Source organism: Sinocyclocheilus anshuiensis, unplaced genomic scaffold, assembly GCF_001515605.1.
Source record: "Sinocyclocheilus anshuiensis isolate Anshui unplaced genomic scaffold, SAMN03320099.WGS_v1.1 scaffold773, whole genome shotgun sequence".
In the NCBI taxonomy this organism is placed as follows: domain Eukaryota; kingdom Metazoa; phylum Chordata; class Actinopteri; order Cypriniformes; family Cyprinidae; genus Sinocyclocheilus; species Sinocyclocheilus anshuiensis.
Genome location: NW_015539930.1, coordinates 543564 through 555837, shown reverse-complemented (window position 1 = coordinate 555837; position 12274 = coordinate 543564). Strand labels below are relative to the sequence as shown.

Here is a 12274-nt window from a genome sequence, read left to right as displayed (position 1 = left end):
ATTACTTTTGCGTTACTTTCGCGTTACTTTTTAAATATGAGCAGGGCTTGATTGTTTTTAATATAAGAAGTTCTATTTATAGCAAATGTAAAAGCCCTTTCACATCTTTCACAGGCTGAAGGAAAAGTAAATTCACGTCTGTACAGTAGAACACAAGAAGGTTCAGCACTCTTCAGAAATAAAAAAAACAATGAAGCAGAATTGTTAGTTTATCTAAAGTCATTTTTGCTGATTAGTATGGATGAACTGGATCATCAAAGGTCAGCAGCAAAGACATTAGTTAATAAAATGGGATTAGATACATTTGTGTTATTTAACATATTTAATTATTGCAGGTTTGCGTCATATTCTGAGTTTGCATTTCACTGTTTTAATTCATTTTGATGAATACTAAATCAGTTTTTTTGCGAGTGGGATGAATTAATGCACATTCACATTTAGTCTAGAACTACATCATGTTCACACAGCGCGCACAACGCCTCTGTACTTCCGATTTCTCCTAATATGAGGACCAGGAGACTTGTCAGTCAATACTTGGGAAAACAAAGTAACTGACATTACTTTTTTGAGAAAGTAACTCAGATATTCTCTTGTAAATTTAAAAGTAATGCGTTACTTTACTAGTTACTTGAAAAAAGTAATCTGATTACGTAACTCGCGTTGCTTGTAATGCGTTACCCCAACACTGATCATATCATATATCAAAAAAATTTAAAATAAATAAAATGACACTAACATGGTATGGAGTCTTAAAAAACCTAATATAACCATTTAACAATATCAAAACAAAAAAATATAACCATTTAACAATATCAAAACAAAAAAATAAATGTCATGCTGTCATGACCAAAAATGAAACTTGAAATACATGCTAATATTGTCGATTATAAAGGATGAATTAGGCAGTCCCTAAAAAACAGTAGTTTACATGACACTTTGATAATGTTCATCTGATGAGTGAAACATTAGCAATGGAATTAAGTCGTTAGCACATTTAATAAATATTTGGTCTGCTTCCTGACATGCCCACAAATCACGTTCTGTTTTGGCAACCATTGCAGTCAACTCTAATGTATGTTTATCAGCTTTTGCATTTGCACAGTCAGTTACTGTGTAATCCTAAACATGAGCAAGACATGTGAAAAGCACTTTGACCCCTTGAGAAATCACTTTCCCAGGTTACAGCATTTTTCCTTTTGAAAACAGATATCCTGCCAGACGATACTTATTCATCTAAACAGAGTGACGTTTAAACTTCAGCGTTCTTGGCTGTGAAAGAGTTTGAACAACATATAACCATGTGCAACATTTCACACACTTTATCAAGGGCCATTTTTCAAGTCTGTCATTTGAGATTGTCAAAAGTAGCTTAAAGAAAGCAGAGAAGTTTCACAACTTCACATTGTCCTTTCTTTGCATAAATGTCAAGAGGCCAGCTTGTTTAATTCAGGTCCCATGCTCTCCGTTCTAATCACCTTGTTTCCTGTAGCGATTATGACTCTCTGAATGAGCAAGACTGTGCCAGAAACCTTCAGCTGGCATTTGATGTGGCTGAGAAGGAGTTTGGCATGAAGCCTTTTATCACAGGGAAAGAGCTGGCGGCAGGTCAGGAGCCGGACAAGACCAGCATGGGCAACTACCTCTCCAAATTCTACGAGCTCTTCCGGGGAACGCCTCTACCTCCCTCAGGTAGATCATGAACTCTTTCATTACAAACCTATTAGGATCACTGGCTATGTTTGGAATTGCAAACTAGCATACTACGTGTACCATTTATCCAGAATCAAGTACACTACTGTTCAAAAGTGGGTAAGTAAGATTTTTGTAATGTTTTTAAAGTCTCTTATGCTCACCAAGGCTGCATTTTTTTCACACAAATACAGTAAAAACTGCAGCATTGTGAACAATTATTACAATGTAATAATTGTTGATACATTTTTGTCTGGACACTTTTATGAATAGAAAGTTTAAAAGAACAGCACTTATTTGAAATAGACATCCTTGTAACATTATAAATGACTTTACTGTCACATTTGAATTTAATGCATCAATTTAATGCATGCTTGCTGAATGAAAGTATTAAAAAAGTCTTACAGACCCCAAGTTTTGAACATTAGTGTAAATATATACAAACATATCAATTTAATTTAATTATTTATTTCACTTGAACCGGATGTAGTCTCTTTGACCCTTGATTGAAAAAAAATATAGAAATATTGGAAAACAAAAAAAACATTGATTTAAAAAAAAAAATCATTTTATTTCCAAGATGGATGTCACGTGCTGAATTAAATATGCATAAATAAAATATTTAGAATACTAGTAATTGAACATTTCTCATTGCATGTTGCATTGTTTCACACCCTGTAAGAGTTGGCAGTATGCAGTGTATACTGCGTAGTATGCAGTATGTTTGTATTCCACTTCAAACATAGTCATAGTCTCATAATACACAGACTTTATTGTCATCAAAATACTGGTTACACTTTATTTTACAGTCATGTACTTATAGAGAACTTACCCGTGAAAGTACTGGGTAGTATAATGTGCCTACATGGGTTAAGGTTCAGTTTAGAGGTAGGTTCAGGGTTAGTACCTACTTATTACCAGTCAGTTACTGTAATTGCTATAAGAAGTACATAGTATATACATGCGGAACAGGAATGTAAAATAAAGTGCTACCAAAATATATTTTCAGCTCAAGAGGCCTTCACTCCTCAAAATATACATGACATTCTGTTAGCCCACTAAAGGTGTTCAGAGCTTTTACACCGTCCAAAACCTATTATCTGCTTTGAGTGTGTCTTCCACCTAGTTAGAGTTTGCATAAGGTGTGTCCATTAAGGAAACACACAATGCATTTATGGAAAACCCCTAAAGAGAAGAAGCATTCTATCTGGCCTTTTGCACTCATACATTTGTGTTACACAATTACTTCAGTCACGCAGTCATGCCAGGAATGCATGTCTGTCTGAAACCAGGTTTCCGCCCTACAGATCTGTACGTTACCACAGAGGAGGATGCCATAAATATTCTACATTATATATTATCTGGCCTTAGAGAAGTTAATACAGCAGAAGCACGTCTGATGTCAACTAAATGAGACATGCATTCAGATGGCTTCTTCTTGGACAATCAAGCTGCAATATGAGGCTTTTATGTTGTAAAGTGATGTACGTTTGGTTACAATGCTTGTTTGTTATAGTTGTTTATTCTCAAATGTCATGCAAATGTTTGTCATGTGGTTTATTGTAGATTCAAAGCGAGATGGTGATGCAAATTATGAAAAATGTCCATCGGGTTCTCCCAGACCTGTTTACAAGTCATTGAGTTTACTTCAGCCTCGTAAACGCATTCCCAAGGTAGGATACAATGGGTTTGAGTTATTACAAGCACTGTTTGTGTTTTGTGGACTTTCTTATTATGTTCAAGTTTGGACATCACTTTCTAAAGTAAAATATAATTTATTGTTCCTTAGAATGATAAAAAGGTTGAAGACAATGATGCCATATACAAGAGAAGACGGAAAATTAGTTACTTCCAAGAGGTCAGTATTATAGTGTATATTAACATACTAGTAAAACCACGTGAAACTGGAACTGCTCTCTGATTGGTCTACTTCTCTTCCAGACAACCAAATCCTTCAATCAGAGTTCTTCTGTGTCCAGTGAGGGGCGGGAACTGAAAGAAAACAAGGTCAAGTTTATGGCCACTCAACTTCTAGCAAAATTTGAAGACCGCACCGCAAGCTGCTCTGTTCGCAGACAGGTAAATACTACTTTGACTGAACATCAGCGGAAGATTTGCATTGCATTTTCTTAAAGGAATAGTTCACCCAACAATGAAAACTCAGAATCAGAATGAGCTTTATTCACCAAGTGTGTGCAAACACACAAGGAATTTGTTGAGGTTTTTTTTAGGAGCTCTTGGTACAAACATACATACATATGACATTGAGAACAGAAGGAACATATAAATAAGACTAAGGAAAATAATAATAATGTGGTATGCATTTGGATTTATGTACAGATTTGTGCATTATTTACTGTATATACAACTGTATAAATATATTTATATGTATTCACATAAAATTCTGTGATTGTTTACTCTCTCTTATATCATTTCGCATTATTTCCGTTTTTCTTCAGTGGAACACAGAGTTATTTTGCAGAATGATCTTGCTGCTCTTTTCCATGTAATGAAAGTGAAGGCTGTAGAGCTCCAAAATGCAAAAACTGTCTGAAGCCATACAATAGATTTTTGTAACGGACTAAATTTTTTTTTGTCATTTACAGAACATCTCTGTTGGTCCTCTAAAGTATCTTTCACAAACTTTGAAATATTTTACATCATAATGTGTTGTACAAGGTTTGACATCAAGATACGGGTCTGGGCAGTTTAAGGGATATTGGTTTCAAATTATATAAAAAATAATGAGAACATTTAGGGGTTAACTATTCTTTTACATTTTGGCTTTGGAGAACCTCTTTACTTGGAGTGATCCGAGTATTTCTGTGCCTAGTTAATCTCTTCTTTCTCTTTTCTTCCATCTGTCCTTCTGACCCTGGCTTCCTTTTCTCTGAAACTGCGCCTGGTATAATGATTTCAGTCTGACTCTAATGATGAGAGGCCTCCAAAACCTCCGTCGCTTGATATGACTGATAGCCCTCTCTTTAACATTATCAAGAAGAAAGTACCACCACCTCCACCCCCTAAAAATCAGGTAGAATGTACACCTACAAACAACACTTATAAAAAAAGTACCATTTATCACCTGGTATTAGCTGTCACATAATCTATTATTAGATTATTTTTTGGTAATGTTCATCTTTTTGAACATTTTAAAACTCTACACTATTAAAAATAAAGGTTCTCTATTGGCACCTATGTTTCCGTGAAGAACCTTTAACATCCATGGAAGCTTGGGGTTCTTTATAGTGGAAAAAGGTTTAGATTTCTTTTTTTTTAGATTTAAAATGTTTTCTAAAAACTGTTATCTTAAAGGTTTGGTTGCACTTCATTTCAATAGTCCACTTTAGACATTCTACTAACTGTAAATAACTCTGCAACTACATGTCAACTAACTCTCATTAGAGCATTTGTAGACCATTAGGTTAGGGTTAGTAGAATAAGTTGCCGTATTTGCAAAGTTACTGATAGTCAGTAGATCGTCTGTTGAGCGACCATCAAAATAAAGTGTTAGTAGATATTAAGCAGCGCATCCTCGACAGCCGGCACGTGACACCTCTTCTTCTTCTTCTTGCTTTACGGCTGATCGCAGACTTATAAGTGCATTACCGCCACCTATCCCTCAAATGGACTATTGACACTCCCAATTGAGATTGTAGATAGAGTGTCAATGGTTCATTTGAGAGATAGGTGGCGGTAATACACTTATCTGCCGTAAAGTAAGAAGAAGAAGACTACTCACGCACAGGCTGAAGAAGACGACGCGCTCAGGACAGTTCAGACATTGCAGTGCATCAGAGGTAAAAAAACGATATAAATACTGTTCAGTTTCTTGCACAGACCGATCATTTTGTGTCTTTACACATCAATGTATCGTCAGGAGCCACAGGGTTTAATTTGGTTTTGTTTGTGTATGTTTTATGACTCTCAAAGCCGTGATTCCCATCCACTGACATTATAGGACTGACAGACTGCAACGGTTTGAGTTACAAATCTCCGTTTGTGTTCTACTGAAGAAACAAAGTCACCTACATCTTGGATGCCCTGGGGGTAAGCAAATAAACATCAAATTTTCATTTTTGGTGAACTATCCCTTTAAGGGTGTAATGAGTAATTTAGCATACAGTAAATGCCACCATTAAAGTTCACAGTGTGAATCTCTGCCTCGCTGTAGATACACTCCAAATTTTCCCCAAGTTTGTGTATTATCAATATAACAGCCCATACCCTGCGCTGCCCACATGTGCTGTGTGTTCACAGTTTCTGTCCGTTGCCTGTGTACGACACACTGAGGAGCCCTCAGCTCCTCTCTTCCCCTCGCTTCATTCCAGTCCTCTGAATCCACAGAGGAAACCACTTCACCCGACTCACACTCACACACAATCAGAGGCAGAGAACACAGCCGACTCAGACTCCGGAAGTACAGCCACCTGCCACTCAGCAGTGCTGGCCATGAGAACAATGCTCCAGCGCCTCCAGAGGGTGGAAGAGGAGATTAGTCAGGTGAACAACCACCATCTTCCTTCTGGTCTAATAGGTGTATTATAAGTAGGGCTCCTCAAGTTTTGAGAAAATATATATTTAACAACATCATTCAATTTATGGAATGCAGGTGGAACATTCTCCATAATGGGTGCTGCTTTTGTCCCTCATTAACATGGACATAAAAGCTAGTATTTTGTCTTTATTCTTTCTGTCAATATTAAATAAACAAATATATTATTTAAAATGCTTGACGTTTTCCTGGGATTAGTATCATCTCTGTTACCATCATAAGAATCTCTTATTAAAATAACATACTGTTCACAATTACATTATAGTACCTTAGAAGTAGTAAATGTTCTTTTTTATCACTACATTTTGTTTGTCAGGAGACAGATCTTAAAATTTCAACCCTGTTACCATGATTTTTTTAGTCAAGAATTGATTATTGAAAACAGGATCATTCAATTCCATTTTTAATAAGCATGCCAATAATAATATAAACAGTAAAAACAAGTCAACCCTGTTACCATTAAAGGGATACGTTTCATTTTTGGAAGAACTATCCTTTTAACTTTTCTAAAGGAATAGTATTATCCCAACCTATATTGAGTTTTTTTTCTCCCTGAAATGGTGCAGTGCTATTTATTATTACTTAAGTATTACAATTTTTAAATACTAAATGTCTAAAATCGAACAGAAATGCATTTAATTCATCTTTTCAAAGAGGAAAATGTACCCATTTCATAGAATGTCCCATTTATTTTGCATTTATTTTGACATTAAAACTGTTTCATTCTGTTCTGTCCAGTTCTAAAGACTGAGCTATGAAAAACTGTTCATATGTTGTTATGAAGACTTTGTAATAGAATATTTATTTATAAATAAATTCCAGATGGGATCTTTAACAAAAATACATTCCCTGATAATTAAATATAAATGTTACTTATTGTAAATGTTACAAATTTTAACCAATTTAAAATGTGAAAATAATCAAGTTAATGGCATTAAAAAAGCATGACAATAATCATAATTCTATTGACCGACTTAATAATAAATGTCAAACACATTAGTGGACACGGATCTAACCACATAATTTCCTGTTCACCACAGGCTCAGTCTTTATTCTCTTCCATTTTTGTCTTGCTGTTTTCTTTCTACCGGCCTCACTCAGAGGAAAGCCCAGACTCAAAAGGCCAGGGAGTTTCATAAAAAAAGCATAAAGGAGAAGGCTGTGCATTTGAACGCTCTCTTCTCTGGCGAGGCCTGCTCTCCAGATCAGGTGACTATGTTACCACATGTGTCAGCTTTCCTCACTCAGTTGCATGCCCTGCAGTTTTGGCCTGTGATCACTGAGTGACTGAGCATCGTTTCATGCACCTGCAGTCTTTGCAGATATCATCGCATACAGAGTAATTAATTCCCATAGTCAGCCATAATTGGTTAATAATCTGTCTAGCAGAACAGATGTGGGTCAGCTGAGGACGTACACTCATTCATTCAAACAACCTGTTTTACTTTAAAAGAGTTAATAAAGTCAATGAATGCCAGTGGACATCATAACATATTCTGTGGTATTTGGTTGCTCTTTAACGAAATTGTTGGAATAAATATTTTCTCTCAATTCTTTTATGAGCTTTAATGGGCATGTGAGAGAACCAAGAGGGTTGGTGACTTTCACATGGCTCTCTTGGTTGTGTAAAGGGGTCTGAGCTGCTCAGGGGTCCTGTAAGCATTTAAATAGATCTGTCTGACTGGAAAAGAAGCTGCTTTGCTTTTTTTACTGCACACATAAGGAGAAACCATCAGTCCAGGTGTCCACAGATGATTCGAACATACTTATTTTCTGTGCATTTATTATATTTCCAAGCAGTGTTTCTGTGAGAATATGCAGTGGCCGAAAAAATACACTTGTTAATTAGATAACAAAATATAAACTATCTGCAAAAACTGATGCTAGCTCTTCTCTCAGTGTGTGAATGACTCTGTATTTGTGCATCTCTTCGGCTTCATAACACTGATGTTCTGGGTTTTGTCATCTGTCATTAAAGTGCGGGCCAGATGCTCCTCCTTATAATTTCTATGAACCAGTTGAGCATATTTAGCTTTTGAAAACATTCCAAAGAGTGACTAACATATGTTGAACAGTCCTTTAGAACCTTCAAACGACTGCTAAATCTGAATGTATAATTTTCACATTTTCCACAAGGAAAGTCACATAATTAACATCATATATGTTGCAGGTTTCCTGATTTTGCATAAAGCAGCATATGTTTTATATGTACCCACAGAAAAGAAAAAAACAAAAATGTATATCTCAGTTGTTTCTCATAGGCAAAAATAAGAGCAAATGGAGAATTAAAGGGATCATTCAATCAATTACTGTCATCAGTTACTCACCCTCATGTCTTATTTACTCTAAAATTAAATTATCTGCATCTCTCCATATTAATTTCACTGCTCATTTCATTTATGTCTATTTTTGTGTTTATTTTTACCATGGAATTTTCTGAGAAACATCTGAGATAAAGTCAGTTAAACATAAACCTATAAGAAATCCTATCTAAGAACTAAGAACTCAGGTCTCCTGAGATTTAAAAGAGCAACATCTGAGCAATACATTTTCCTTTGAGTAATGAGTGTCCTGTAATCCGATTTTCTCAGTTCATACTGAATGTTCAAGCTATCTCTGTTCTGGACAGACTGACTCCTCTGCTGTCTGACATCCCAATCCATCTCCACATTAACCCCACCACTCCCAATCCCAGAATGCATTACCACTCCCTACAATAGTCCTCCCATGTCCTCTCCTAATCTTGTCCCCTGTCCTCCAACAGTGCCTGCCATTACTTAACGTGCTTCTTTCCATCTCTAATACAATTTAACTCCTAATACTGCTTGCCCATTTAACAGCCTTTAATGAATCAACATCAACTCATGTCCTTGTCCCGCTCTTTCCTCCACCACTAATAAAATGGATATACCTCAGACAGGGCAGCTAGACATGCAGCTTTGTGAAGAGAAGAGAGAATCAGTGAAAAGCTCAAAGGTGCTTTTTCTTGAGACATTTACAAATATGATATAGATTGCATTAGTGCCTGTTCACTTTTTCAGCAGCATTAGTTCCAGAAGTATTTTTTTCATAAATTGTTCCCATAGGGATTAAAAAAAAAAAAAAGTATTTAAAGCATTATAAGCCATGAACCAAGCCAACCAGCTGAAGGTGAATCACTACATCACAAACTTTTATTTGAAGCAAAAAAGCATTTGAAAATGAGCTAGATCGACTCGATTACGTCAAGGTCGACGTTGATTACTGCTGAGCTCTTTTGGTGTGATTTGCTTAACACAACTCTCTGACTGGTGGAATTTTCTGGACAGAATTATGGGTAATGTAGTTTTTCATCATGAATTCCACTGGTAAACTTGATTCTAAATTCTAAATCATTTATTGTTGATTAACAACCTCAGAGCTCACAACCCGTCTTTAAAGGTTTATAAGTTGTTGTTAAAAATAAATGTTCCTATAGAGAAGAGTTTTTACTTCTGGACTGTTGCTGTCACAAATCCAGTCTATGAACTTCCGTTCACTCACCACCAGAGGTCACGCGCTCACTACATTGACTCTCACACCACACAGACTGTTACATGTCACTCCGGACTGCCCACACTACTGTTGCACTTCACCCGGACTACAGTTCCCATCATCCATTGCACTGATTACACACACACAGCTGAATGCACTGATTACACACACACACAGCTGAATCCAATCAGACACGCTTTATAAGCCCTGGACTTCCTCGTTCAGATCGCCAAGTATTGTATGCGCATATCGCTAGTCAGTGATGGCTACGTTATGGAGCCATTTCGTTAGCCATTGTTTATTTCCTAGTCTAGTCTTGCCTGTTTTCCGGTCCTTTGACTATTGCTCGTGTTTACAGATTACCCCTTTTGTCAAGCCCTCTGGATTACGTTCGCCGATCGATGACCCACGCTTGTCCTAGGATTACTCTTTGTCTTGCCTGTGTTGTACCTGTTTGCCATTGTTTGACCCATGCCTGTTATGACCATGTCTCTTAAATAAAAGCATGCTTCTGTAAACACGAGCAATAGTCAAAGGACCGGAAAACAGGCAAGGCAAAACTAGACTAGGACTTGGAACAGTATCCGAACAGGGCGAGACGAGAGGGGTAATCCAAGACAGGCGATATACTTCAGGGCAGGCAGAGATAATACAGACACGAATGGCTAAAACAGGCAATAAGCAGGAATAAACAGGAAAGGCAATAAACAGGAATAAACTAGACTTTCACTCAGAAAACTTGGAATGGCTCCGCAAAGCAGCTGTCACTAGGAGAGTAATAAAGGCAGAACAATACTCGGCGACTTGAGCAGGATCTGAGTGGGTGTTTTATAGTGTGTGTTATAGCTTTCAGGTGAGTGTGTGATTGGTTACAGCTGTGTGCAATCAGTGCAATGGATGATGGGAAATGTAGTCCAGGGTATAGTGCAACAGTCTGTGTAGTGTGAGAGTCCATGTAGTGAGCGCGTGACCTCTGGTGGTGAGTGAACGGAAGTTCATAGACTGGATTCGTGACCGTTGCACTCGATTAGCGTCACACTGGAAAATTTTAATCATCAAAAGTCATTGTTGTTTACTGTCATTTGTGCAAGTTTGTATGAAAATCCTGCTTGAATGTGTTTCCACAGACTATAGACAAGACAGAATACAATAGACAGTATTGCTATGTATAAAAATATACATATATTTGGTTATATAAAAATAACCAAACAATAAACTGATAGTGTCATTGATTAGCTTAAAGTAACTGGCACAAGATCAAATTGTGTTGAGTGACACTGGGATCACTGATTCATCATAGAATTTTTTATTTATTTATGATTTTATTTGAGTCAGATCAGGTCCTTGGCACACCTTTGCCAAAGAAAACCAAAATTTTGAAAGCTCAGATAAAAGAATCTGAGCATCACCTTGAAGATCTTCTTCAACCTATCCATTCTACTCCATAATCCAATTTTCTCTCTCTCTCTCTCTTCATGACTTGTGTCTGTGCAGCCTCACTCTTCATCTCTCCATTTCCCTCATTCCATCCCACTGACCACCCCTTCATGCCCTCTCCCACAATGCACTGCTGCTTCCTGTCCTCCTCCATTCATTTCCTCCTATCCCTCTCTGCTGTTGCAGCAGGTAAGGGCACGTGCAACATGTTACAATGTGTCCCAGTCTGCTGAATCTAATTCATACATTTTCTCCTCTTCCATTGGTATCCGTTTGGTTAAGGTGTCTAAAACTAAACCATTACATGTGCAGCATTTTAAAAAGGAGATACAGGGAGAAACAATGAGTCCATCCCATCTGGTGAGTGTTCCCTTGTAGCTCAGTTACAGTAAGTTAGGAAATATAATTACAGTGGAGAGGGATTTAGCCTAAGTGTTTTGACATCTGGCATGCTGGAGGTCACCGGCTTAGTCAATCTTCAAAATAATTGTAGGTTAGTTATCATTACTGTATGCTCAGAATGCGGCTTTATGACATATTGAATGGGATTTAATTTGTGGTTCCAGTTAAGCAGTCGCAGATTGTCTCATTTTAGCCATCAGAGCGAAACACAGATAGGCTACCCCAGTCAGAGGAAAACAGAAACTTTAAAGCACCTGATAAGGTATCATGGCACCATCTAAACTTCCTGTTTTGCCTTTTCTGTGACTATTTCGAAAGGTAAACCAACATGTTTTCGTGTTACTGTATATAGACAGCGTTTCTGTTTTTTTCAAGGTACTGTATGGAAAGTATATTTTTCCACTGTAAAAAGTTTAACACCTAAAAGAAAAAGAATGCTTACATTTGAAAAATAGACCGTTTACTAAATACTTGGTGGTGTAACAAACTAGTTCCACATATAAGAGAATTCTAGGTAAAAAAACAAAACATATTATAGAATTGTGTATATAGCCTACGCAATATTACTCGAGTACGAGAGCGATACCGGCTCTATATCAGCATGGCTATAATTAGGCCAGAGGCACGTGGCCTAATCACAGCCTGATATAGAGCCGGTATCGCTCGAGTACGAGAGTG

The 12274-nt window shown here is 37.1% G+C and overlaps 1 protein-coding gene across 1 annotated transcript in view; it reads left to right on the top strand.

The window, feature by feature from the left end:
- LOC107686850 (protein-methionine sulfoxide oxidase MICAL2-like) overlaps positions 1 to 12274 on the top strand; it is a 53583-nt gene that overhangs the window by 26954 nt on the left and 14355 nt on the right. The window contains exons 12-18 of the mRNA XM_016484004.1: positions 1490 to 1689; positions 3256 to 3362; positions 3479 to 3547; positions 3631 to 3768; positions 4610 to 4723; positions 5950 to 6192; positions 7346 to 7453. Coding sequence (XP_016339490.1) covers positions 1490 to 1689; positions 3256 to 3362; positions 3479 to 3547; positions 3631 to 3768; positions 4610 to 4723; positions 5950 to 6192; positions 7346 to 7453 — 979 coding nt within the window. The remainder of the gene's footprint in view (positions 1 to 1489; positions 1690 to 3255; positions 3363 to 3478; positions 3548 to 3630; positions 3769 to 4609; positions 4724 to 5949; positions 6193 to 7345; positions 7454 to 12274) is intronic.